At 44.6% G+C, this 27943-nt stretch overlaps 1 protein-coding gene across 1 annotated transcript; it reads left to right on the top strand.

Annotated features, from left to right (window-relative positions):
- On the top strand, nucleotides 1-27943 carry LOC117453527 (glycerophosphocholine cholinephosphodiesterase ENPP6-like). Its single transcript, XM_034092353.2, is given in 9 exon segments — nucleotides 1-161; nucleotides 164-355; nucleotides 14297-14476; nucleotides 14857-14968; nucleotides 16829-16970; nucleotides 17062-17241; nucleotides 22408-22545; nucleotides 23151-23274; nucleotides 26775-27943. Coding segments are annotated over 9 exon segments (1341 nt in total). The 5' UTR covers nucleotides 1-94; the 3' UTR covers nucleotides 26981-27943.

Genomic DNA, 27943 nt, shown 5'->3' on the forward strand with positions numbered 1-27943 from the left:
CCTCTGCCCCCCAGCACTGTGCATGTCTGCGGCATAACGCTGCGCGCTCATTTCCAGGTTGAAGCAGCGGCTGAGACCCGTCCCACAGCTCAGCATGTCCCCGGGACTCAGACCTGTCTCCCCCCGCCTAACCCTCCTGCTCCCCCCGCTGCTACTGCTGCTGCTGGCGGGCAGCATAGCCTCGCGACCCGGCCGCTGCTCGTGTTCCTGATCGACGGATTCCGCTATGACTACATGGACGACCTGAACGCGCTCCCCGGATTCCGAGAGCTCGCGAGCAACGGGGTGAAGGTGGACTACATTACCCCGGACTTCCCCAGTCTATCTTACCCCAATTACTACACACTAATGACAGGTACTATATATCATATATATATATATATAGGCTATACATGTATACATATCTAGCCTATCTAGCCTATCTATCTATATCTATCTATCTATTTATCTATCGATCTATCTCTCTCTCTATATATATGTGTGTACCCCCCCCCCCCTCCCTCTCTGCATCTATCATTAGCACAGGGTTGGTTCAGATTTCTTTGAATGTGGTTTCACTGTTAATGAATACAAATGACAGAGCATGTTAGCAATCTCTAACCCAGTGGTTCTCAAACTTTTTTCAATAATGTACCCCCTTTGAAAAAAAATACAAACACAGGTGCTCGCTGCAAAAGTAGAGCAATGTTCTACTTTTGCCGCCTCGACGGAGGCGTCAGCCAATCAAATCCCTCGTATGTAAATCTGACAGTACAAGCAGTAGCCAATCAAACCGGGTGTATGTTGGGAAAGCCAGACCGCAGTTATTTCTCATATGCAGTGTTGCCAACTTGGCGATTTTCTCGTTAAATTTGGCGGATTTCCAAACCCTCCGGCTACTTATTTTGTGTCAAAAGCGACTAACGACTAATCTAACGATTTATAATGGTGTTATTAGGGACTTTTCTGGTGTTTGGAGACTCACGTATTGTTCTGCAGTTAACGAGCCGCGGGTGCTGCCGTGAGCCCCGCCTCCCTCCCATAGTACTCACAGGCGCTCAGACTGACAGTTGCCTGGCCGCAGCAGTCTGGAGGTTATTCCCTATCTTTATTCAAGAGCGTGGTATTTAAATTTGAGAGTATACTTTATGTATTTATTTCCCTCAAACTCTGTACTCGCACTCAAATAGTGCCCTCGCACTCAAATAGTGCCTGCTTGCACTTAGATTTGCTCTGCTTGTGCTCAAACTGTACGCTTGCACTCAGATATATTGCTGCTCAGAATTATTCTGTGCGCTCGAAACTTTTTCTGCTCTCAGAATTATTCTGTGCGCGCTCAAAACTTTTATGCAAAATCCCTCAATCAATAGGAGGCCAGGGAGATGGGTCTGGCTGCAGACCGCAGCAAGGAGGCGGATCCTATAGGGGCGTTTCCTAACTTTTTTTTATCCAATAGCAACTTAAGGGATTCCAGCTGCTTTTATAAATCCTCGCAGAAGAAGTCATTCCTTCTAGTGATGGGAATTCCGGCTCTTCTTGCTGAGCCGGATCATTTGGCTCACCAAGAAGAGCCGGCTCTTTCGGCTCCCAAAGGGCTCTTCAGTTTACCACCACATATTATACCTTTTAATTAAATCAATGTAGCCCTGTTTTGACTAATGATTTATATGTGTACACATATATCACTTAAATTATTCAAGACATCCTTTGTACTGAAGTATTCAAAGTAAAAATTCCATGTTTAATATAAATTATTTGCTGTGGCCAATTGTTTTCATTGCATTTACAGACCCGTGTAACTCTCTGATACCACCCAATGAATGCATTGACTTGCTTGTTGAACCACGCTACACAAAACAGATGGCAACACCTATAAAAACTATTTAAAAAAGGGGCTACTGTATCAACCTATATAAAGTATATAAATATAGTTTTTCTCCCTGCAGGAGAGGGGAGCGTGCTTTGAGATCAACTGCTAGGCTGCAGTGGGGAGAAGAGGGGGACAAAAAGAGACCTCCGTCCTCCGTGTTTTATTCTTATAGAAGTAAGAAGAGAAGTAATGGGGCAGAAACCCTCCTTTTTACGCAGCGGTCCAGACATAGACATCATAGCTACGGCGACACATAGTTTGCCAGTTACTTTTGGCATTAGGGCAGGGATATCTTTCAAGGTTTGACATAATGAATTGTGCTACTTTTAAAGCAAGCAACGATTTTTCAAATCTGTAATCAAAAGCTCCTCAACAACACTATAGAAGCAGTTCCTGCCGTTGTTACGTTAGTTCAAACAGTAACAACGGACTACTTTTCTTAGCGGATGCATGTCAATTTAAATAAATACATAAAACAAATTTAAATCAATAAATCTTTTTAGAAATCCATAAAAGCATTTCAATTATTATTGGGAGTCATGTCGTTACTTTGTTGAGAATGTGGCCATGTGTAATAAGCGGGATAATGTCCACATTGCACTAGTGTTGCACGGTGTACCGATACTTGAAAGGTACCGCGATACCCTGCCGTTAAAAACGGTACGATTCCTCCGTTTCATTAGTATCGGTACTTTAAGAATGACGGGGAAAAGTACTCCCGTGAAAAAGCGTCGTTTTAATAAGAGCCGTGTGTGTTCAGCGCTCTGCTTCCACTCCCTGCACTGCAGTCGTGCCTGCAGTCCCGCCCCTCTCAAGCACGCTCTAAGTCCCTCCCCTCTCTCGTGCACGCGGCCACTCGCTAGCTGCCAGAGCATGTGAGAAAACGAGAAGCATGGCTGCAAGTGGGAGTGCAACTGCCACGCTGCTTCGGCTTGACAAAAAAGACGCCAGAAGTCTTTGAACGGGCCGTTCAGGTGTTCAGAGCAGAGCTCCCTGTCGGAGCGGCAGAGCGTGATGTGCACTGAAAAGTGTTTCTGTCGCAATATTATCGTTGAGCAAACTTAACTAGCAAACTAGCATCACTATCTGCTAACGTTAGCTTTAGCCTTCGTTTTCTATTAGTTTTTTTCATAGGCTATAAACGGAGGTGGTACAAGTATATATCTTGTACTTGAGTAAAAGTAGAAGTACCCAGGTCTTGTACTTGAGTTAAAGTAGAAGTACCAGAATGTAGGAACAATCCTGCAATCAAAATGTTCCTCAAATAAAAGTACAAAAGTATTATCATCAAAATATAGTTAAAGTAGCGACAGTAAAAGTACTGCATTCAAAATGTTCCTCAACTAAAAGTATTAAAGTAGCGACAGTAAAAGTAGTCATTGTGCAGATTGGTCCATTTCAGAATAATATATATATATGTTTTATAATGATTGATCATGAAAGTGTTCTCAAGCTGGTGGAGGTGCAGCTAGTCTGAAGTACTTTGTAGACTGCAGGGTAGCTGGAGGATTTACTCCAGGTGGAACTAAAGTCTGATTTAAGTATTGATTATATTTCACATCATTCATCCACATCTGTAAAGTAACTAAAGGTATTAATACATGTAGTGGAGTAAAAGTACACCATGTACCTCTGAACTGTAGTGGAGTACAAAGTAGCAAAAGAAACATTGAAATACTTAAATAAAGTACAAGTATCTCAAATTGTACCCAAGTAGTACTTGTTGAGTTTGAACTTAGTTACTTTACACCAGTGGCTATAAAGATAGAAAGACTAAGCACAGAGGCATGACAATACATTTTCAAAATGCTCAACAGTGCTGCCAAAATGTTAAACTCACTGCTACACAATTAAAATAAATGCTTTTATATATTTATATTAGATGTGACTCTTTGGTGTTTCTGTTCTTAGTGACACTGCTGCTTTAGTTGTTCTGACTGCTAAAATCATCTGTTATTCCTAATTTTAAAGCCGATATTCCGTGTTTCCCCTTTTTTCGAAAAAGAATCGGAATCGCAATTCTTGACTTGGTATCGGTATCGAAACCAAAATGTTGGTATCGTGACAACACTACATTGCACATTGCATAATGTGCCTTCATGCCGATCTAGATCCCTCCGCAAAAACAAAACAAAAAACGGCTCGTTCGCGGGCGAGAGCCGGCTCCCGTCGTTCACTATAGGAAACGCCCCTATAGGAAACGCCCCTATAGGAAACGCCCCTATAGGAAACGCCTCCTTGCTGCGGTCTGCAGCCAGACTCTATTGAGGCCAGGTGGCCTTGCGGGTGCGTTCGCTTTACTTATTACAGCATCCCGTAAGGGCGGTTACTCTTTGGTAACTCTTTGGTTAAACTCCCGCCCTTTTTTTTGGGGGGGGGGGGGGGTAAGCACAGTTAGTACATGTTTATAAAACGGACAATTCAAATCAAGCAATCTGATGTTTCTTAGTCGTGATATAATGAGCGTATATCCCGGGTATAATTGTAGTTACTTTTCACAAATCAGTAATCCTCCGCGTCTGAGAACCGTTACAACCATATGGTTACAACTGTTACATTACGTCCGTCACGAAACTAACTAACTAACAAAGCTTAAAATGGAAACATTTAAGGTTAACTTCGACCTCCGGGGTGGCCTTACTATGGAGGAGTGGATTGAGAAGTGCCTATCTCCAGAAAAAAAAAAGCGTTTGTGTAGCGTGGTTCTACAAGCAAGTCAATGCATTCATTGGGTGGTATCAGAGAGTTACACGGGTCTGTAAATGCAATGAAAACAATTGGCCACAGCAAATAATTTATATTAAACATGTAATTTTTACTTTTGAATACTTTAGTACAAAGGATGTCTTGAATAATTTAAGTGATATATGTGTACACATATAACTCATTAGTCAAAACAGGGCTACATTTGATTTAATTAAAAGGTATAATATGTGGTAAACTGAAGAGCCCTTTGGGAGCCGAAAGAGCCGGCTCTTCTTGGTGAGCCAAATGATCCGGCTCAGCAAGAAGAGCCGGAATTCCCATCGCTAGAAGGAATGACTTCTTCTGCGAGGATTTATAAAAGCAGCTGGAATCCCTTAAGTTGCTATTGGATAAAAAAGTTAGGAAACGCCCCTATAGGAAACGCCCCTATAGGATCCGCCTCCTTGCTGCGGTCTGCAGCCAGACCCATCTCAATCATTTAGCTTTCATCTTTTTTAGTGTTTTACTTTTTTTTGGTCAAGAACGTCAGTCAGATTGGGTGATGATTAGAAAGGGGGTCGCAAGGTAATTTTAGTTTGTCAATCAACTCTGGTATGAGAATAATGTGTCATGTTAAGAGAGAGTAATGTTCCAGTTGTTTTTGTGCCTAGGGGGGGGTGGGTGAGTGAGTGAGAGCAAGATGATTGACATTCATGAATGAAGATAGAAGATCAATTTATATTCCTATAGTACTACTGACGACTTGTGAGGATAACTTGTAATTAGAACTGAAAACAGATACATTTATTAAACTGTATTATGGAACTTCTGTTTTTTTATTTTCATTCATACCACTTTTATTGCCAGATAGAGGGTTCCGATCATAAAACACAGAGACCATACAGCCATACCATATTGAATTGAAAAATACAAATCAGAATTCTTCAATGTTGACATGACAATGATAAATTAGTCTGGATATTGAGAAACAATAGAAAAACATGTCTTAAAACAACTCTCTTCCCTTCTACTCTAGGAGAGGCAACAGATCAGACTAATATCATATGTTTAAAAGAATAAGTATTTTAAACTTACATGGTGGACCAGAGTCTATGGTGTGATGATTAAGTGACAAAAAATTAATGTTATTATATGTATTCTGCATAATTGGGGGGGCGACGATACAAATTTAAATTTGGGACACTGCTGGTTATATCCGGGACAATACAAAGTAGAATTCGGGACAGTTGTGGGACACTGAGGAAAAAAGTTAATTTCGAGCCCTGGTTCAAATGTTTTTCTGGTGTTTGTCACTGTGGTGGTAATGCTGCCCAGAGCTATTCAGGGACCATGTCTGAGGAGTCTCTTCTACCATTTCAGATGAACTGTCTCTGTGTTGAGCATTAATGATTCACTAAACAAGATACACTTACTGTAGGGTTGTAGAAGAATAAAGATGGCTGATTGTACTCTGAGGCCTTTACAATCCACTATAAATGTGATTATGCTAGACTAGAGAATAGATAAGGGACTTGTGTAAGAGATGAGCTTTTCAGGCCACATCTGTCTTGATATTGATAGGGAGTTTGATTCAAACTGTGAATGGAGAATGGAGACAAACGGTTATCTCTGGTCCTAAGTCGAAGAGGCTGGCTTCCGTGGGTGGTCTATATAAACGGCAGGCTGGTGATTATGTGTTCGGCAGTCTGTTCATGGTCACCGCACTCGCATACACTACTGTCTGCCAGGCCCCACTTCTTCATCGATGTTTTGAAGTGACCGACCCCAGTTCATAGACGGTTTTAGTGTGGTCCGTTGCCGGCGTGGTAGGTCGTTTCCTCCTATGGCGCCATCTCCTGGGTCCCAGATGTAGCGATGGATGCGGGAGGGCCCAGCTATCTCCCACTCCTGCTTCCAAGCAGCCGCCAACCATGCATCTCTGGAGAGGTCCTCAGAGGTGGAATTGAGAATCTCTTGTGCTGCCTTGTTGTAGGGGAGGCCGGGACATGAGCCTACTTAGGGGCGCTGCTGTTGTTGTAGTGTTATGCAGGATGTGCCAGTCATGCTTTTGAGATTTCCCGGCCAGGGCGAGGGTGGCAGCCTCCCATCGGAGGCTGGCCGGAGTTATTCCCGCGAGGACTGGCAAGAGGGACACAGGGGTAGGCTTCAGGTATCCGTTATAATCCGGAGGGCGTTGTTGATGACCACGTCAACCTTACTTGCATGAGGGCTTCTGCTCCAGGCTGGGGCGCAGTATTCCGCTGCAGAGAAGACCAGGGCTTGGGTTGATAATCGGAGCGTCTTAGCGCAGGCTCCCCAGGTTTTTCCAGCGAGGTCACGGTGGCGGATCAGCGCGACCCTTGATGTTACCTTGGCCTTGTCTTCTCAAGGTGTTGTTTAAAGGACAGTGTCCGATCCAGACGCACGCCGGGGTACTTCGGGGCTTGCTGGACCCCCAGACGTTTGTTATTGACGCGCACCTCAAGTTCCCTCCTAGCTTCTCTGGTGCTAAGATGGTATGCCGCTGCTACTGTCTTTCCGATGTTGAGCTGTAGACGCCACCTTTGAAAGTATGCTACCAGGGTGCCCATGTCGTCGTTAAGGCCATCTTCCATCGCCTTCCATGTTGGTTGTCTCAGCATGATGGCTAGATTGTCTGCATAGCCGTACTTTCTGGATGATGTGTCAGGTAGGTCGTGTACATATATGTTGAACAGCATCGGCGAGAAAACCAACCCCTGCGGAACACCGTTCCTCAGTCTTCTGAGCCTGGTCTGGTCTGGAGGACAAAGCTGCGATTGGTAAGCGTCTCCATGATGAACTTAACCATATGCCGGTCTGGCATTGTCCTCAACAGCTTCAGGTGGAGTCCACGGTGCCAGACAGTGTCATATATGCGGCAGTCAGATCCAGGTACACTACCCCAGCTTTCTCATTGTCCTGGAAGCTGTCTTTGATGTCCTGAGAGAGTAGTGTTACCTGGTGAACTGCTGACCTTCCACGACGAAAACCAGCTTGTTCCCGTGGAAGCTGTGAGTCCACCACTGGCTCGATGCGGCTATGGATCATCCTCTCCAAAATCTTGAATGGGACACAGAGCAGCGCGATGGGTCTGTATGACTTGGGGTCTTCCGCAGGTTTATTTGGCTTCAGATACTCTAAACCAGGTCCAGACTTGTCTTCCAGTTTAAACAGTAAAGATACGTAATGACAGAGACGGTTGTGTAGTGTTGCTGCTCTTTTTCTCTGCAAGACATTTTCTACACAACCTAGGTAGAAATTATGTGCTGATGTGAGTGTTTCAGATGAACACACTGCACACTCTAAACCAGGTCCAGACTTGTCTTCCAGTTTAAACAGTAAAGATACATAATGACAGAGGTGAAAGATGTTTTCATACCATTTCTACACAACCTAGGTAGAAAAACTAAATATAACGTTTTAACAGTTAAGCCAAGTTGAGCAAGCAGCAAAATCCCAAAGTACCGAGAATAATTGTACCAGGATGTATGTTATTTGGGACACACAAGTCTTTGGGAAAAACACATGTGTGTTTGTGTGTGTGTGCGTGCACGTGCGTGTGTCAGTCTGGGATGCATTCCTTTGTGTTGCAGTCCCCTCTCTTAGTAAGCTCTATAAACAACAGCCCATCATAGCCAACAGGATGTGGGTTCTGGAGCTCCCCTCCGATGATGTGCTGATGTGTGTGTTTCACATGAACACACTGCACACTGTTAAGAGTGTGACTGGCTGGGCTTGTGACACCACACTTACCCTCAAACACATCCAGTGGAGTCACTACTGTGTAGCCAGTCCTGATTGCTGCTCTTTTTGTTTGTCCTAACCTATATTTAAATGAAAACCATTGACGTGTTAGTCCCATCTCTCAATGATCTGACGAAGCTTTAAGAACACCTCACAGGAAAATGATCTGTTGCAGTAGCAAACCAAACTACTGATCCTTCCTAGATCTCCTGGTTCTGACCTCAGTCACCGCCAGCTTCTTACCCGTGTGCCATCCATACCAAGCAGATAGATAATACAGATATGTCATCATGCATTAACTGTATTATTATTATGGTCTATGGTTGGTGCACTTTAGCAAATAGGTGCTACAAAAGGGAAACAACAAAGAACCTAGGTGAACACAGCTGACAGGAGGAGCAAACCCCTGAGGGTCTGAGGGTTGCCCACCATTGGTCATCATTAAAAAAGGGCTTTTTATCATTTCCTGTTGCTCCCCACACTGCCTTTATAAATGACCCCTGAGTTGTTTATTTATTGTCTTATTATCATATTATTTTTGTTAATATTATTATTATTTAGTTTTTATTATTATCTCTCCTTCCTTGTCTTCTCTCAAAACTGTGATCTGACTTCATATAAAAGCACCTCACATTTGTAATTTCCTGATAGAGGCTTAGACTGAAGTGATGAGGAATTTAAAAAAAAATACAGCAGTTCTGTTCTAAGCCATATCTCTTTCTTTCTCTACATCTCTCTCTCCCTCTGCTGTTGTGTCTCTTCTGTCTGTGGATTGGCTACAATGGGAAAATGAAATTAGGCCAAAAGTTATATTTATGACCTCGAAAAGCCAGCAGTTGGTAACCGACCTGTGAGCGTTGCAGAGACCGTTTCTAACCCAATTCATCAACACTTCTCTAACTTCTGGTCACTTTCCAAACATGTCTCAAGGAGGCAAAAGTAAACCCTCTCCTAAAGAAACCCACTCTCAACCCGTCTGATGTTATAAACTACAGGCCTGTCTCTCTCCTCCCGTTCCTGTCTAAAACACTTGAACGCGCTGTCTTTAAACAACTCTCCTGTTATCTCCATCAGAACAACCTTCTGGATCCCGCACCAGTCTGGTTCAAGGCAGGTCACTCCACAGAAACTGCTTTCCTTGATGTCTCTGAGGAATTGCACACGGCTAAAGCAGCATCTCTCTCCTCTGTCATCATCCTTCTGGACCTGTCTGCTGCATTCGACATGGTGAACCATCAGATCCTCCTTCGCACTCTCCAAGAACTTGGAGTTTCAGGCTCTGCACTTTCCCTCCTCACATCCTACCTCAAAGACCGCACCTACAGGGTCACTTGGAGAGGGGTCCGAGTCCGACCCTTGTTAATTAACTACAGGGGTCCATCAGGGCTCTGTTCTTGGTCCCCTGCTCTTCTCCTTGTACACAAACTCGCTCGGATCAGTCATTAGCCCGCATGGTTTTTCATACCACTGCTACACACACCGCCGATGACACCCAATTAATTCTGTCCTTTCCCCGCTCAGAGACCCAGGTCGTCGCACGCATCTCTGCTTGTCTAGCTGACATCTCACAGTGGATGTCTGCTGACCACCTCAAGCTCAACCTTGACAAGACTGAACTGCTTTTCCTTCCAGGAAACGATTGTCCCACTCTTGACCTAACAATCAACATCGGCAACTCTGTTGTTTCCCCGACTCAGACTGCAAGGAATCTGGGTGTGACTCTAGATAAACAACCTGTCCTTCACTGCAAACATCGCTGCTACAACCCGCTGCTGCAGATACAATGAAGGACATTCACAGTTAATGTAATTAGATATACATTATGAATGGCATACATATTGCATACATTCACAGTCAATATTTCTTCAGTATGTATGATAGCTGTCTAACAGGAGTTAAATCAATTTCTCACTTATTCTGACAATGTACTTAACCCAATAAAAGGACCCATTAAAAGGAGTTGTTCAATAATAGTGAAGTCACGTTGTAATAACAATAACTCATCTCTCTCGTTCAGATTAATATTGTCGTTTTTTTTTTAGTGTTCTTTTTCTGCTTTGCCAAACGCCACTGTGTCAAGTGTCCTATTAGAGTTGCCGTATGTAGTTGTCAAATATGGAGGACCATCTCGCACATGCGCCCCGCAAGATACAGTAGGACAGGGGATGCAAATCGGGTTGTGACAGATATAATATATCTATGGTGACAGAGGCCCTGGCCCTTTCTCATTTAATCAATTCGACTCCTCGGTCCTCCGGTAGTGACCCGGAAATGAATTTCAGCGCGCCATGTTGAAGGACATCTCATTTCTCGAAATGCACTTCGAGGGGACCGAGGATCGAGCGTCGAGGAGGCTCTCTGGAAGAGCTTTAAACCGAGGATACACTGATGGGTCCTCCACGGCTCCTTCGCGGATGCATTTCCAGGAACAGAGATGTTTCAAAGAGTCGTGACGCACGGCCGGACTTATCTCAGCCAATGACAGCTCTGCATGGATCCCCTAGATATTATTTATTCTGCTCTCATCGCATTTGGGGATTTTATCGAGCAACGCGACCAACAACCAATCACATGAATCTCCCGCCCCCCGACATACAAAGCAAAATCCCCGGGGATTTTATGCGAGCAATATATATATATAAACTCCCCAAACAGTTTCCCCCACTGTCTCTGCCACCTCCCTCCATGCCTGGTTCCTCCGATTGTATCCCGGGAGGTGAAGAGGGTCTGGTCATACAAAAACCGGGTGATTTGCTACGGCGATAGTTAGTTTCTCCTCCAACTTTTTTTTGAAATATAGAAATGAACGGCGGGATATCTCTCCCAGCTTAGACGCGGTTTGATTGGCTACGGCTTGAGCTGTCAGATTTTCAGAAACGGGCATTTGATTGGCTGGCGCTGGCTACTCCCGGCGTCTCCGGCGTCAGAAGTTGAATGTTCAACTTCTGACGCCGGAGACCGGACCGCTATGCTACCCCACAATTCAGTTAAGCGAAAAGCGAGGCAACGTGACGTCACCCCACTTCAAAGTGAATGGGCAGACGCTGTTGGAAACCGTTTTGAAGCTGTCGAAGCTGTAGTGTGGAGGGCCGTAACCGCTGCTGCTTCCCCTCCTCTCTCCTCGGTTTTCCCCTCCTCGGCTCCTCCGCTCGCATCTCCTGTGGGCGGGACTAATTATCGAGGATAGGAGTCAAGGAGGGGAGTTAGAGAAATGAGAAAGGGCGTCGACTATTTTCATTTCCTCGCTCCGGAAGTTGATTTGTCTGCGCCATCTTGAGTACTGTCCCATGGCTCTTATTTCTGCCAGAGGAGCGAGGAGCGATAATGGAGGAGCGATAATCGAGGAACCACCAGTCCATCCTCTGATGAAATCCACAGATACTCGCCCCGCCCCCTTACTGTGTATCGCTCACTGATTGGACGATGCAGCGCATGCACTGATCTGATGCTTCTTAGTTTCCCAGCGGAGTGAAGAAAACACATGAAATTCACGGGAGTCACTCCTCAGTTTATACCGAGTTTTGTTTCAATTAATGTTTCATTTAGTTACAAATATGTGATATATCTGAACAACAAAGTGGTGAAAAATCATTTTATTCATTTATTGGAAACTTTTTCATGATCGCTTTTTTCGTCGGTGTTGGTGAAAATAACGGGGACGGAGCTGCTGTCAGACGAACAGCTGTGCGGCGTCATCACAAACGGACGTCGCTTCACGTGACGCTCCGGAGGAAAGGACGTCCCATTGCTCTTAAAACTCATTTCCCTAGAGGTTTCTCAATACTCAAATTTCCCCTCCTCGACTCCTCGGTCCTCCGGTAGTGACCCGGAAATGAATTTCAGCGCGCCATGTTGAAGGACATCTCATTTCTCTAAATGCACTTCGAGGACCGAGGACCGAGGAGGCTCTCTGGAGGAGCTCTAACCGAGGAGACACTGATGCATCCTCCACAGGATGCATCAGTGCAGGATGCATTTCCGGGAACGGTGGAGGCGTGACGCACAGCCGGACTTATCTCAGCCAATGACAGCTCTGCATGCATCCCTTGGATATTATATTAGTAACTGCTTTCATCGCAACGCGATGTTACAGTGAGAACAGCTGTGAGGTCCGTGCAGAAAGCAGCGCAGTGTGTAAAATATATATCACTCAGTATAACAGGCCTACATTACTTTCTGTATTTGTATGCTGTAGTTTAGTAGATATTTTTCTAAGACCATTTAGTGCTTCACATAATAAAATACACAACGGCTGTAGCCTGATTATGCTTTAGGAGCAGTAGGTGTGTGTGACAGTGTGTAGGTGTGTGTGTGGTACAGTGTGTAGGTGTGTGTTGTACAGTGCGTAGATGCGGTGGACAGACGGGTCTCAGTTGGTTTGGTGTCCTCTGCTTACTTTTAATACTTGTACAACTTTTGGCCCGTAATTTCAATTCCCCATTTCAGCGACCAGAGAGAGAGAGGGGGGGATATATCCAGTCTCTGATTGGGTTACGTTATTATGAGAGTGCTCTCATACTTGTTTAATTCTGAAATTGTATATATTATATAAATATATGTGTGTGTGTGTGTGTATATGTCCGCATCTGTAGCCTGTTATTGTCTCATTATACCGCACTGTGAATGAATTAAAGTAAATATATAAGTCATCATGAACACATCTGTCCATCAGACAGAGGGCTGCTGTGCCTCCTGTCATCATTAATGGACGTCTCTTTAAAATGACCGCTCAGAGGAGAGGAGTTCTCATTTCTCTCACCGCCTGCTGCTTCCCCTCCTCTCACCTCGGTTCCCCTCCTCAGTCCTCCGCTCGCATCTCCTGTGGGCGGCACCAAGTCTTGAGGAAGGGAGTCGAGGATAGGAGTCGAGGAGGGGAAATTTGAGTATTGAGAAACCTCTACTGCCTCTCGTGGTTTCCTTGCGTCCCTCCATGCTTGCCTGGGGGCAGGGACTAAACGCAGGGAAACGACGCAAGTGAGGGACGCAAGGATTTAATTTAACCGACCTGAGACGGGGCCAGAGTCCAATGGAGGTGTTTCTGGCGCAGGGGGGGAGTGTGGGAGAGGACCTTTGACATGTTAGCCTTTGTAGATTAGTTGCATGCACAACACCCTAAATAACACACTACTACAGGAAAGGGGAAACCCCAAAAGCATAATAGGGCCTTTTTGAGTTTAAATAGCTTAGCAGCACACTGACAGGTTACTTAAATTCAGTCTCTGGGTTAACTAAACTAAGGTTGTTTTATTTCACATTATATCACCGTGGACAAGTGTCTACCCATCTGGCAGTGAGAGTTATTATAAACTGTCGACATGAGCTTTAGTAAGCAGTCCGATCGGTTGACCTGCTTCTGGAGTTTTGTAGTCGTAGCAGAGCCAGCAAGACAAAAGAAGAGTTATAAAAGGAAGGTAACAGGTCATGAGTTACAATAAAGTCATTCCTGAACTCTAATCATCTCTGCAGCTCCCCTTTGTAATACAAATCATCTATTGCATCCATGTTGACACCTGGGGTGAGTATTGTGAGTCTCATCTAGAGAACCCATCAGGAGTAAGGAGAAAACTAAGTCATAATTAAAGTGTTTTGCCTGCATGTGCTCCTATGGTCCCATTGGAACACATGCATTACATAATGTAACCCTGTAATACCTCCCCACACCTTGTCCTTTTGTTGTGAGCATTGTCTTTGTACTGGATTGCATTCTTTCTTGTTATGTTTGTCATTAAACATTTATAATGAATCTAAATTATTAAAAAGATAAAGGCATGCATGGGGATTTATGTTTGAGAATGCAGGCTCCATATTAAGAGATGTTTACTGTGAAGCGCTTTGGACTGGGTGCTATACAAATAAAGCTTATTGTTATTATTATGAATTATGTTCATGGTATTGAAGGGACATTTTCCTCAGTGCAACAGTGTGGATAAGTCATCTGAGGAATGATCATTTATATATCAGGCTCTTGAAACTCTATCCATCTATGATCTTTTTCAGGGCGTCACTCTAACATTCATCAGATCACTGGAAACTTCATGTGGGACGAATCCTCCAATAAGGAGTTTTTGATTGGGGTGAACCCCGACAGCCTGATGCCTCTGTGGTGGGACGGGTCAGAGCCGCTGTGGGTCACCATGCAGAAGCTGGGAAAGAAGGCGTTCATGTACTACTGGCCTGGTGAGCACACACATGAACCTGAACTCAAGTTGTATGAAGAGACAGAACTGAAAAGGCAAAGGACCTCCTAGTTTATATCTACACAAAGTGTTCGGCTGCATTCTTCTGCTGTGCATCTCATGCTGTCTGTCTTAACAGATACATTCCTGCATTGTTTTCACTTCTTCTACTTTTAAAAGTTGTGCCTGCATTGAGAAAATGGTTCTAATAGTTCCAATTGACAGACTTATCACTACACACAGAATCTATTCTTCTATGGCCTAAACATGTGTGAAAGTTGGAGAGAGTTTGTTGTGAGAACTAACTTTACTACTTTGCTACTGTGTGCAAGGCGACTATCCCTAAAAGCAGGTTGTAACAGTGATCTCACTTGTCCCCAGGCTGCGACGTGGAGATCCTGAGTGTCCGTCCATCATTCTGTGAGAAAAACGTCTACGATCCATCGGAGAAAAACCTCACAGACTCTATAGAGAATTCTCTCAATGTCATCAGGTAACCACCAAATGATGCTTTGTGACTCCTTGCTTATTTAGAATGATTATTTCTATGGCTTCTTTCAGAATGAAACATGAAAGCGCCCTCAGCTTGACTCTTGATCGCCATGCCAGTAAAAGTGTTCTAAGTTGGAAAAAGTAGCATAAGCAGGGCCGTCCCTCCCTCCAGCCAGAGGGGGCCTCACCTTGCGGAGGGGGCCTCACCTTGCGGAGGGGGCCTCACCTTGCGGAGGGGGCCTCATCTTGCGGAGGGGGCCTCACCTTGCGGAGGGGGCCTCACCTTGCGGAGGGGGTCTCACCTTGTGGAGGGGGCCTCACCTTGCGGAGGGGGCCTCATCTTGCGGAGGGGGCCTCACCTTGCGGAGGGGGCCTCACCTTGCGGAGGGGGCCTCACCTTGTGGAGGGGGCCTCACCTTGCGGAGGGGGCCTCATCTTGCGGAGGGGGCCTCACCTTGCGGAGGGGGCCTCACCTTGCGGAGGGGGCCTCATCTTGCGGAGGGGGCCTCATCTTGCGGAGGGGGCCTCACCTTGTGGAGGGGGCCTCATCTTGCAGAGGGGGCCTCACCTTGCGGAGGGGGCCTCACCTTGCGGAGGGGGCCTCATCTTGCGGAGGGGGCCTCATCTTGCGGAGGGGGCCTCATCTTGCAGAGGGGGCCTCATCTTGCAGAGGGGGCCTCACCTTGCGGAGGGGGCCTCACCTTGCGGAGGGGGCCTCAACTGAGCCGCAAATGTGGCGCAATTAGTGTGGCGCGGCACGGTTTCCACTAGCACCCCCCCCCCATCGACGCTCGCACCAATAACTAAAATGACAAGCTTGCGACATGACATAGCCTTTCTCAACAGCATTTTTGGGGTTCTCTTCATACATTAAGATAAGTATGATAATTAATGTGATTATTACAGTTTAGACAATGCTTATATCTTTGAGTGACCCTAACAAACAGCATTTAGTATCAGCCCTTGGTGTTTACAGGCCTAACTCGACAGAAGAGAGTTCATGAGTTCATGTCAGCCATGTCTGTGAAAACATAGGGAGACATGAGGAACTATACTTAGTGTCACAATCTTAAGGAGAACCCAAATGCAGCACTCGAGAAACCAAGGAGAATTGGTAATAAACTTTATTGGAGATTCCACTGGATCTGAGGAATACCAACCGAGCAGTTTAACGCACCGGAGGACAGCGGGCAGAAGGTGAGTCAGGGAGTGAGCGAGGCGGTCAGCGTGGATACAGGCAGGGTCGGATAACAGGCCAGGCAGGATAGTCGAGGGACAGGCAGGATCAGGGAACAGGCAGATCGAGGACAGGCAGGATCAGGGAACAGGCAGAGCAGGCAGATCGAGGACAGGCAGGGTCGGAACCGGGTAGGCAATCTGGTATCAAACGCGGGAGAGACAAGCATGAGGCAAAGTACAATCTGGCAAAGAGTGTGTGTAAGGTGCGGGTTTAAATACTGGCAGAAGTTAATGGGTGCAGAAGAGAAAGAGAGTGAGCTAACGAGTGGGTGTGGAAAACAGGTGAGACAGGTGAATGGAAAACTACTGGTACTATCCAGTACACATTCATTCTGGCCAAAGGTCTACTAAAGCTCTGGTGTTGTGAAATCCTCAGTAATTACAGCAGGACAGAGTGAATGATTGTCTGAGGAGACGTTCTGTTATCCAATAGCTCTAATGTGACAGCAACAATATGATTTTACAATCACGTGTGTGTGTGTGTGTGTGTGTGTGTGTGTGTGTGTGTGTGTGTGTGTGTGTGTGTGTGTGTGTGTGTGTGTGTGTGTGTGTGTGTGTGTGTGTGTGTGTGTGTGTGTGTGTGTGTGTGTGTGTGTGTGTGTGTGTGTGTGTGTGTGTGTAGGTCAGGCCAGGCGGATATGGCATCGATATATTATGAGAAAATCGATGTGGAGGGCCATCACTTCGGCCCAGACTCTCCTCAGGTCAGAACAGCTGTGCAACATCTGGATCTTGCTATTCAGACCCTCAACAGGAAAATCAAAGTGAGTCATTTCCTCCTATTTGAATCACAAATACAGCTCCGGTCGTGCAGTCTCATTTCATCTGAGTCTGTTGCTTGTGATGTTCCTCCAGGAGAAGAACATGGTGAACCAGCTGAACATCATCCTGTTTTCTGACCACGGTATGACGAAGATCCAGTGGATGGAGAAGGTCATCGAGCTGGACCAGTACATCAACATGTCCTCCATCGCTAGGATGATGGACAGAGGGGCGGTGGTCAGTCTGTGGCCCCAAGATAACATGTACCAAGAGGTGAGGCTGTGTTCTCTGCTGAGGGGCCAGGCAGGGCCCATGTTCTAATGTGAGTGAGTGAGGGGCTGGCTGAGGGCCTGTGGGGGGGGCTGCAGGTAGAGGAGCTGCTGAGTCCAGTGAACAGAGACGTTGTAAGTAGACGATACATTTTACCAGAGAGTCTGCACACATGCATCATAGAGAGGTGCCAGAGGCTGCCTGGCATTTTGAACTTGCTTAAGGGCACCTCAGCAGAGCCAAGGAGGTGAACTGGCACCTCTCCAGCAGTCAGTCCACACTCAGTATTTTTGGTCCAAAAGGAGATGAACCGACAACCCTTCGGTTCAGAGGCCTAGTCCTTACAGACTGAGCCACAACCCCCCAACTGCCCCCCCACTGGCCTCTGCATTTGACCCATCCTAGTGTTAGGAGCAGTGTAGGTCTGTGTAGTAAGAACAACACCAAAGTACTCTGTTTTCCCAAGGATGTGGTCTCTGGCTTGGCTGAGAAGATCCTGCATATTGCGGCTGAACATCTGACTGTGAAGAATGTGGTTCTGCACATTGGAACAAATGATGTTGTGAAACAACAGTCAGAAGTGCTGAAAGAAGACTTTAAATGTCTGTTGGAAACTGCCAGCTCTCTAAATGCAGAGGTATTCATCAGTGGCCCTCTACCGCCAGTCAGAAGAGGAGTGGAGAGATTCAGCAGATTGTTTGCACTGAACACCTGGCTTTCAACTGCCTGTACTGACCATTCTGTGCATTTTATTGACAATTTTAACTTTTTCTGGGACCGCAGACATCTTTTCAAGGCAAATGGAGTTTGCCTGAACAAGTCAGGAGTGAAATTGTTTATCTCTAACATATTCAACTGCCTGCGTCATCAATCTGTTCCCTCTGCCAAGGACAAGCAACAAGAGGAATCAAAACAGGAGAAAGACACAACACATCCTGCAGAGAACCCTGAAGAAGTATCACTGCACCCGCCTGAGGAATGTTCTGATTATGGGAGACCTATGAGACACACGGAGGAGTCTCCACCGCCCGTCACCCTCCCTGTCAACGCCTTCGAGGATACTCTTCATTCATCCCCCAGCTCTCTCTACTCTCCGCTCACCCTTTCACCCTCGCCCTCCCCCCTGGAGTTCGATGACCGCATGAAGGCGATACGCAGGGTTGGCAGCATGTCCTTTACCCCCGCCCCTCAACGACGCCCACCAAAATCACCGAAGCAGAGACGCGCACCATCTCCCCCGGCTTCATCACCATGCCTACCACAATCATCCAAACCAAAACAATACAAGGAAGATGGCAGCAGATTTCCAAACCCCCCTTTCTACAGTGTAGCCCTCACCCTGCCCTCCTATGATGAGAGGAGCAGGGTGGTGGGTCCTCCCTCACCTTCAAAGCCTGATAGGGATGTGTGTGTACAAAACGCTGCAAACTGATATCTGCTGGGTCCAGGCTCAAGGGTGTATGGCACACACATGCCGGGGCCCTGCCTGCCAGTAGCTTTGCCGATATCTGTGTTGATAGGTAAAAGATTAAGAGCGGTGAATCATCTTAGAAACAGGAAGCGCTCAAACGTTTGTGTGAGTTTATCTAATTTAGCAGTGATTCCATGTCAGCCACAGCTTGTCACAAAAAACCTGACTGATAGTGTGTTTAACAAACTTAAACTAGCTTTATTAAATGTCAGGTCTTTGGCAGGAAAAATATTTTTAATCAATGATTTTATCACTGAGCACAATCTCGATTTTATGTTTTTAACAGAAACTTGGATTGAACAAAATAACAGTGCAGCTGTTCTTATCGAATCAACCCCTCCCAACTTTAGTTTTATGAGTCAGGAAAGAATGCATAAGAAAGGGGGTGGAGTTGCTATTCTGTTCAATGATTCCCTTCAATGCAGGAAGACATCGTATGGAAACTTTGATTCTTTTGAATATGTGGCCCTTCAGCTGAAATGCTCCTCTCGAGCTCTGTTCCTAAATATCTATAGGCCACCCAAATACTGTGCAAGCTTTTTGATGACTTTACCGAACTGCTGTCTATAGTGTGTATTGACTTTGACCGTCTAGTCATCGTTGGTGATTTTAACATCCATGTTGACAACCCCCAGGACAGAGGGGCTAAAGAACTGTTTTGTGTTCTTGATAGCTATGGACTGACTCAGCATGTGACGGAGCCCACGCACAATAAGGGGCACACTCTGGACTTAATTATCTCAAAGGGTCTGAATATCTCTATATTGTGGTGACTGATGTTGCACTGTCTGACCATTCCTGTGTTTTCTTTGAGAGCTCTATTTCTGTTCACAAAAATGTTCAAAAAGAGGTAACCACAAAGCGATATTTAACTGAAAATACTAGGGAAATGTTCCAGAATTTTTCTTCCACACTTGCCCCTGCTAACATCTCAGTAAATGAACTAGTAGATCATTTTAATTCAAAAATTAAAAATGTTATAGATGCCATTGCTCCAACTAAGGTAAAGGAAGTGTCTGGCAAGAAAATATCTCCATGGAGAAAGGCCATGGCCGTGAAAACAGAAAAAAGAGAATGTCGAAAAGCTGAACGCAGGTGGCGAAAAACTAATCTCCAGGTTCACTTTGAAATCTATAAAGAGAGACTTGGCCTTTATAATTTGGAATTGAAAAACGCACGACAATCGTTCTTCTCTGACATCATTACCAAAAACAACGCACGTGCCTTGTTTGCTACCGTCGACAGACTAACTAACCCCCCAGTGTCAGTAGCCTCTGAATTTCTATCCACCAGGGCGTGCAATGATTTTGCCTCCTTTTTCACTGACAAAATTCAGAAAATCAGACAAGCAGTCAGTGCCTCTGCATCAGGAACAGCACATGTGTTGTCTCTGTGTCCACTTAACATCAATTCAGACATCATGACACAATTCCATCAGATTAATGATAAAAACCTAGAGGACATTATTCAACTTCTGAAGTCCTCCTCCTGCTGCCTTGATATTATTCCAACAGGATTTTTCAAAGATGTTTTGCCTTGCATGGCCTCAGATCTACTTCATATAGTAAACAAATCTCTTCACTCAGGTATTTTTCCACAGGCCCTGAAAACTGCAGTCATTAAACCGCTCTTAAAAAAGAATAATCTAGATGCTTCAGTAATGAACAATTACAGGCCCATATCAAACCTGCCATTTCTAGGTAAGATCATTGAAAAAGTGTTTTTTCAACAGTTGAGTAATTTCTTGCATTTAAATAACTGTTTCGATGTGTTCCAGTCAGGCTTTCGTCCAAACCACAGCACTGAGACTGCTCTTGTAAAGGTCTTCATTGACATCCACTTAAACACAGACAGTGGCAGAACTTCAGTGTTAGTATTATTAGATCTCAGTGCTGCGTTTGACACTGTTGACCACAGCATGTTACTAGACCGACTGGAAAACTGGGTGGGACTTTCGGAAACAGTTCTAAATTGGTTTGAATCCTACTTAAAGGACAGAAACAACTTTGTTTCTATAGGTACATACACATCTGAGTTGACAAATATGACGTGGGGTTCCTCAAGGCTCCATCTTGGGGCCTCTTCTCTTTAACATCTACATGCTACCACTGGCTCAGATAATGAAAAACAACAAAATAAGTTACCATAGCTATGCGGATGACACACACATTTACGTAACAATTTCACCAGGAGACTATGCTCCAATTCAAACACTGAGTAAGTGCATTGAACAAATCAATGAATGGATGTGTCAGAACTTTCTCCAATTAAACAAAGATAAAACTGAGGTAATGGTTTTTGGAGCCAAGGCAGAACGTATAAAAGTTAGCGCTGAGCTTCAGTCTGCAATGTTCAAACCAACAGATAAAGCCAGAAATCTAGGTGTAGTCATGGACTCTGACCTGAGTTTCAACAGTGACATTAAAACAGTGACTAAATCAGCCTACAATCACCTAAAGAACATATCTAGGATTAAAAGACTAATGTCACAGCAGGATTTGGAAAAACGTGTCCATGCTTTTATCTTCATTAGACTCGACTACTGTAATGGTGTCTTCACAGGTCTCACTAAAACATCTATTAGAAAGCTGCAGCTGATTCAGAACGCCGCTGCTCGAGTCCTCACTAACACTAAGAAAGTGGATCACATCACTCCTGTTCTGAAGTCTTTACACTGGCTTCCTGTGTGTCAAAGAATAGATTTCAAAATACTGCTGCTGGTTTATAAAGCACTGAATGGTTTAGGCCCAAAATACATGTCTGACCTCCTGCTAAATGATGAACCATCCAGATCTCTCAGGTCTTCAGGGACTGGTCAGCTTTCTGTCCCCAGAGTCAGAACTAAACATGGAGAAGCAGCGTTCAGTTATTATGCTCCAAATATCTGGAACAAACTCCCAGAAACCTGCAGGTCCGCTGCAACTCTGACTACTTTTAAATCCAGGCTGAAGACTTTTCTTTTTGTCGCTGCTTTTAATTGAACTATTCACATCTTAAACTGTAACTTTTATCCATGTATTTTTTCTTTTAATGTTTATTTTATTATCTTTTCTTTTTAATGACTGATTTTAAATGCCATTTTCTTAATGTCTTTCATTTTTTGTAAAGCACTTTGAATTGCCTTGTGTTGAAAAGTGCTATATAAATAAACTTGCCTTGCCTTGTAGGGAACCGTGCCTTGCTCAGGGACACCTAAGTAGCACCTTAAGCCAGACGGCTCCATCTCACCTCACCTCATGAACAAGACCCTGAGATACTTGAATTGCTTAATTTCAGCAACTCAGAAATAATAACCCCCCGAAAGACCAAGTGCTACTGAGGTTTCCCTGAGCAAGACACCGTTCCTTACATAGTGGCAGCTCACTGCTCCTAACACTATGATCAAATGCAGAAGGTACATTTCCCCTCTGTGGGACTATTAAGTGTATATTCACATATATACTGCCTCCCCCAACCTCAGAGAAACTCCTGCAGCCAACCTCAATAGATCAGAAATACATTAACAGTGTGTGTGTGTGTGTGTGTGTGTGTGTGTGTGTGTGTGTGTGTGTGTGTGTGTGTGTGTGTGTGTGTGTGTGTGTGTGTGTGTGTGTGTGTGTGTGTGTGTGTGTGTGTGTGTGTGTGTGTGTGTGTGTGTGTGTGTGTGTGTGTGTGTGTGTGTGTGTGTGTGTGTGTGTGTGTGTGTGTGCGTGTGCCAGGTGTATGCTGCATTGTCTCAGGTCCACAACATGCGAGTCTATGGCAGACAGGAGATCCCTGATCGTTTCCACTTCAAAGGAGGGAAGTTCGTCGCCCCCCTGACCCTGGTGGCTGAGCCGGGCTGGTTCATCATTCAGGTAACTTCACTTGTTTTTCACTTGGAAAAAGTTCTCACTTCTTTTCACCTGTGGAATGTTTTAATTGGAGAAACTGCCTTTGAGGTGAATGCAAAGATGTGAGGGGGGACAGAGCATGTTGAGACGTGTCTGAAGGAGTAACAGAGCTGCATCGTGCTTATCCACTGTTTATCAAGACTTTTCATCATTTGTTTCTTATTCATCTAATGCAAGTGTAGGTTGGTAGCATGATCCAATGTTTTCTCACTGCTCCACTGATCTACAGGTGGGAAAGAGAAAGACTGCAAGCTAGTCAACATGGATGTAATCAAAGGATTTAGAATAAATAAAAACAGCTTTGCAGATGTTTCATGCGGAAGGACATGCATTAAACACAGGTTAGAGCTCTAACCGACAATGCATTAAGGTAACAACAAATGTGATCATTACTTTTGTTAGTGTGCAAGAGAAACCTTGTGGACCCATTTAAGCGAGTCCTTTGTTGACCTTGGAAAGTAAGATCCATTTAGTGGCAGCCGTCAAAAGTCCACCAAACCTCACCCTACTTTGTTCTCTCTTCAGTGTGAATGGGTGTTTGTGTTGATGTTCTTGTTGTGTGTCTTCAGAACAAGGCAAAGCTCCCGTACTGGAAAAACGACACCAGGGAGGCCTCAGCATGGCAAAATGGTTGGCATGGATACGACAATGAGTTCCTCGACATGAGAGGCTTTTTCTTGGCTTCAGGACCTGGTAACAAACATTTATATAGTTCAATAAGGGCATGTTTCATTATGATTGTTTCAGACCTGTGCTCTCTCAAGCTGACGCACACACTTCTCTCCTCTGGGGCCTCTTCGATTTAACATCTGCATGCTACCACTGGCTCAGATAATGAAAAACAACAAAAGAAGTTACCATAGCTATGCAGATGACACACACATTTACGTAACCATTTCACCAGGAGACTATGCTCCAATTCAAACACTGAGTAAGTGCATTGAACAATTCAATGACTGGATGTGTCAGAACTTTCTCCAATTAAACAAAGATAAAACTGAGGTAATGGTTTTTGGAGCCAAGGCAGAACGTATAAAAGTCAGCGCTGAGCTTCAGTCTGCAATGTTCAAAACAACAGATAAAGCCAGAAATCTAGGTGTAGTCATGGACTCTGACCTGAGTTTCAACAGTCACATTAAAACAGTTACTAAATCAGCCTACTATCACCTAAAGAACATATCTAGGATTAAAAGACTAATGTCACAGCAGGATTTGGAAAAACTTGTCCATGCTTTTATCTTCAGTAGACTCGACTACTGTAATGGTGTCTTCACAGGTCTCACTAAAACATCGATTAGGAAGCTGCAGCTGATTCAGAACGCTGCTGCTCGAGTCCTCACTAACACTAAGAAAGTGGATCAGTCCAGTTCTGAAGTCTTTACACTGGTTCCTCACTAACACTAAGAAAGTGGATCAGTCCAGTTCTGAAGTCTTTACACTGGTTCCTCACTAACACTAAGAAAGTGGATCAGTCCAGTTCTGAAGTCTTTACACTGGTTCCTCACTAACACTACGAAAGTGGTTCAGTCGAGTTCTGAAGTCTTTACACTGGTTCCTCACTAACACTAAGAAAGTGGATCAGTCCAGTTCTGAAGTCTTTACACTGGTTCCTCTCTAACACTCAGAAAGTGGATCAGTCCAGTTCTGAAGTCTTTACACTGGTTCCTCACTAACACTAAGAAAGTGGATCAGTCCAGTTCTGAAGTCTTTACACTGGTTCCTCACCAACACTAAGAAAGTGGATCAGGCCAGTTCTGAAGTCTTTACACTGGTTCCTCACTAACACTAAGAAAGTGGATCAGTCCAGTTCTGAAGTCTTTACACTGGTTCCTCTCTAACACTCAGAAAGTGGATCAGTCCAGTTCTGAAGTCTTTACACTGGTTCCTCACTAACACTAAGAAAGTGGATCAGTCCAGTTCTGAAGTCTTTACACTGGTTCCTCACCAACACTAAGAAAGTGGATCAGGCCAGTTCTGAAGTCTTTACACTGGTTCCTCACTAACACTAAGAAAGTGGATCAGTCCAGTTCTGAAGTCTTTACACTGGTTCCTCACTAACACTAAGAAAGTGGATCAGGCCAGTTCTGAAGTCTTTACACTGGTTCCTCTCTAACACTAAGAAAGTGGATCAGTCCAGTTCTGAAGTCTTTACACTGGTTCCTCACTAACACTAAGAAAGTGGATCAGTCCAGTTCTGAAGTCTTTACACTGGTTCCTCTCTAACACTAAGAAAGTGGATCAGTCCAGTTCTGAAGTCTTTACACTGGTTCCTCACTAACACTAAGAAAGTGGATCAGGCCAGTTCTGGAGTCTTTACACTGGTTCCTCACTAACACTAAGAAAGTGGATCAGTCCAGTTCTGAAGTCTTTACACTGGTTCCTCACTAACACTAAGAAAGTGGATCAGTCCAGTTCTGAAGTCTTTACACTGGTTCCTCACTAACACTAAGAAAGTGGATCAGTCCAGTTCTGAAGTCTTTACACTGGTTCCTCACTAACACTAAGAAACAGGATCAGTCCAGTTCTGAAGTCTTTACACTGGTTCCTCACTAACACTAAGAAAGTGGATCAGTCCAGTTCTGAAGTCTTTACACTGGTTCCTCACTAACACTAAGAAAGTGGATCAGTCCAGTTCTGAAGTCTTTCCACTGGTTCCTCACTAACACTAAGAAAGTGGATCAGGCCAGTTCTGGAGTCTTTACACTGGTTCCTCACTAACACTAAGAAAGTGGATCAGTCCAGTTCTGAAGTCTTTACACTGGTTCCTCACTAACACTAAGAAAGTGGATCAGTCCAGTTCTGAAGTCTTTACACTGGTTCCTCACTAACACTAAGAAAGTGGATCAGTCCAGTTCTGAAGTCTTTACACTGGTTCCTCACTAACACTAAGAAACAGGATCAGTCCAGTTCTGGAGTCTTTACACTGGTTCCTCACTAACACTAAGAAAGTGGATCACATCACTCCAGTTCTGAAGTCTTTACACTGGTTCCTCTCTAACACTAAGAAAGTGGATCAGTCCAGTTCTGAAGTCTTTACACTGGTTCCTCACTAACACTAAGAAAGTGGATCAGTCCAGTTCTGAAGTCTTTACACTGGTTCCTCACTAACACTAAGAAAGTGGATCAGTCCAGTTCTGAAGTCTTTACACTGGTTCCTCACTAACACTAAGAAAGTGGATCAGTCCAGTTCTGAAGTCTTTACACTGGTTCCTCTCTAACACTAAGAAAGTGGATCACTCCAGTTCTGAAGTCTTCACACTGGTTCCTCTCTAACACTAAGAAAGTGGATCAGTCCAGTTCTGAAGTCTTCACACTGGTTCCTCTCTAACACTAAGAAAGTGGATCAGTCCAGTTCTGAAGTCTTCACACTGGTTCCTCTCTAACACTAAGAAAGTGGATCAGTCCAGTTCTGAAGTCTTCACACTGGTTCCTCACTAACACTAAGAAAGTGGATCAGTCCAGTTCTGAAGTCTTCACACTGGTTCCTCTCTAACACTAAGAAAGTGGATCAGTCCAGTTCTGAAGTCTTTACACTGGTTCCTCACTAACACTAAGAAAGTGGATCAGTCCAGTTCTGAAGTCTTTACACTGGTTCCTCACTAACACTAAGAAAGTGGATCAGTCCAGTTCTGAAGTCTTTACACTGGTTCCTCACTAACACTAAGAAAGTGGATCAGTCCAGTTCTGAAGTCTTTACACTGGTTCCTCACTAACACTAAGAAAGTGGATCAGTCCAGTTCTGAAGTCTTCACACTGGTTCCTCTCTAACACTAAGAAAGTGGATCAGTCCAGTTCTGAATTCTTTCCACTGGTTCCTCTCTAACACTAAGAAAGTGGATCAGTCCAGTTCTGAACCCTTCACACTGGCTTCCTGTGTGTCAAAGAACTGATTTCTAAATGCTGCTGCTGGTTTCTAAAGCACTGAATGGTTTGGGCCCAAAATACATGTCTGACCTCCTGCTGCACTACACAGGTGCTATATCAATGAACTTGCCTCGCCTAAAGCAGGCTGTAAAGATGCTTCGGTAAAGTGTAACAGACTGGACCAGAACACAGGTCAGAACTGTGCTGGAGAAATGACTCCGCCCTGTCGGTGTGTCTATTTGTGGGAAAGTGAAATGTTGTAAATTGTTTAATTTAATTAAACATTTAATATTCATTTGACATAAATCTGGTTACTTCCTTTCACCCAGACTTCAAGCGGAATGTTCAAGCGGCTCCGATCCGGACGGTGGACGTCTACAACTTGATGTGCTGGACGTTGGGAGTGAAACCGTTGCCCAATAATGGGTCCTGGTCTCGGGTGGAGTACTTCCTGAACGGCTCTGAGGGTCCATCCAAGCCCATGACCCTTTGCTGTATGGGGCTTTTAGGAATACTGCTTGCACTTTGGAACTAAGGCATTAAACAGTTCAGCGCTTATGGCATCTGATGGTAGCTAGAAAAGGACCTGCTAGAAAGAGTTAGAACATGACACCGTGTAGAGGTTAATGCATCTCAAAGGGAGGGGAAAGAAAGTGGCTTGAATATCTCATTGATATGGTTAGAGCATTTTTAAGGACCAAGAACTTGAAGCCTTAAAGGGCCTTTAAAGTTTTCCAGAACCACATCCCAACTAATGAAATGGACTGGGAAAAAAGAAAAACCTTACATGCCTCCAACACCTCAGAGAGGACTTCCATTCTAAACTCGGAGTCCTCTCCCTCCCCAACTCTCCATGTCTGATCCAAATGGCATCCTAGTGATTTTCTGCATACTTTCCTGGAAAGAACTCAAATAAACACTCCCTCTGCTGTAACAGTGCAAGTGTCCCCTCTGTGGGACGAATAAAGCTTTTCTCATTCTGACGCACTGCTGATATCTGTGTAACCCTGATGCTGTAAACCTCGTCTCCTTTCTTGGAAGCTTTTATTCCAAGATGTCGTTTCCCCCAGAGCGCTGTGATGCATACCCTGAGCAGAATGAATCTTCGTGGATGTCACAGTCACCACTGGACTCATATCGTCAATAATGCTGATGTTGCCTTCTTTTGATGTGTCCAAGCTATCTGATATATTATTGAGAATGATGAAAGCATTTCTGATTTTCAATTCACAAAGCACAAATAAATGAAGCTTTCGAAACACTTTTTTACGCTTAGGCTCTTTAAAATGTTGTATCTGACTTCGTATGGTCGATGATTATGACCGAAAAGATCCTTTTTCATGTGTTTCCAACTTCGTTCCATTGTGCAATCCTGTGTTAAGTGATGGCAATAAAGCTGCACGTTGAATTCAGCTCTTCATGTCTTTCTTTGTGTTGGATCTGACCCTGTGAAACATGTTATGTGAAAATGACTATAAAATAGATTTGCTTTGGAAAA

Source organism: Pseudochaenichthys georgianus, chromosome 10, assembly GCF_902827115.2.
Source record: "Pseudochaenichthys georgianus chromosome 10, fPseGeo1.2, whole genome shotgun sequence".
NCBI classification, from domain to species: Eukaryota; Metazoa; Chordata; class Actinopteri; order Perciformes; family Channichthyidae; genus Pseudochaenichthys; species Pseudochaenichthys georgianus.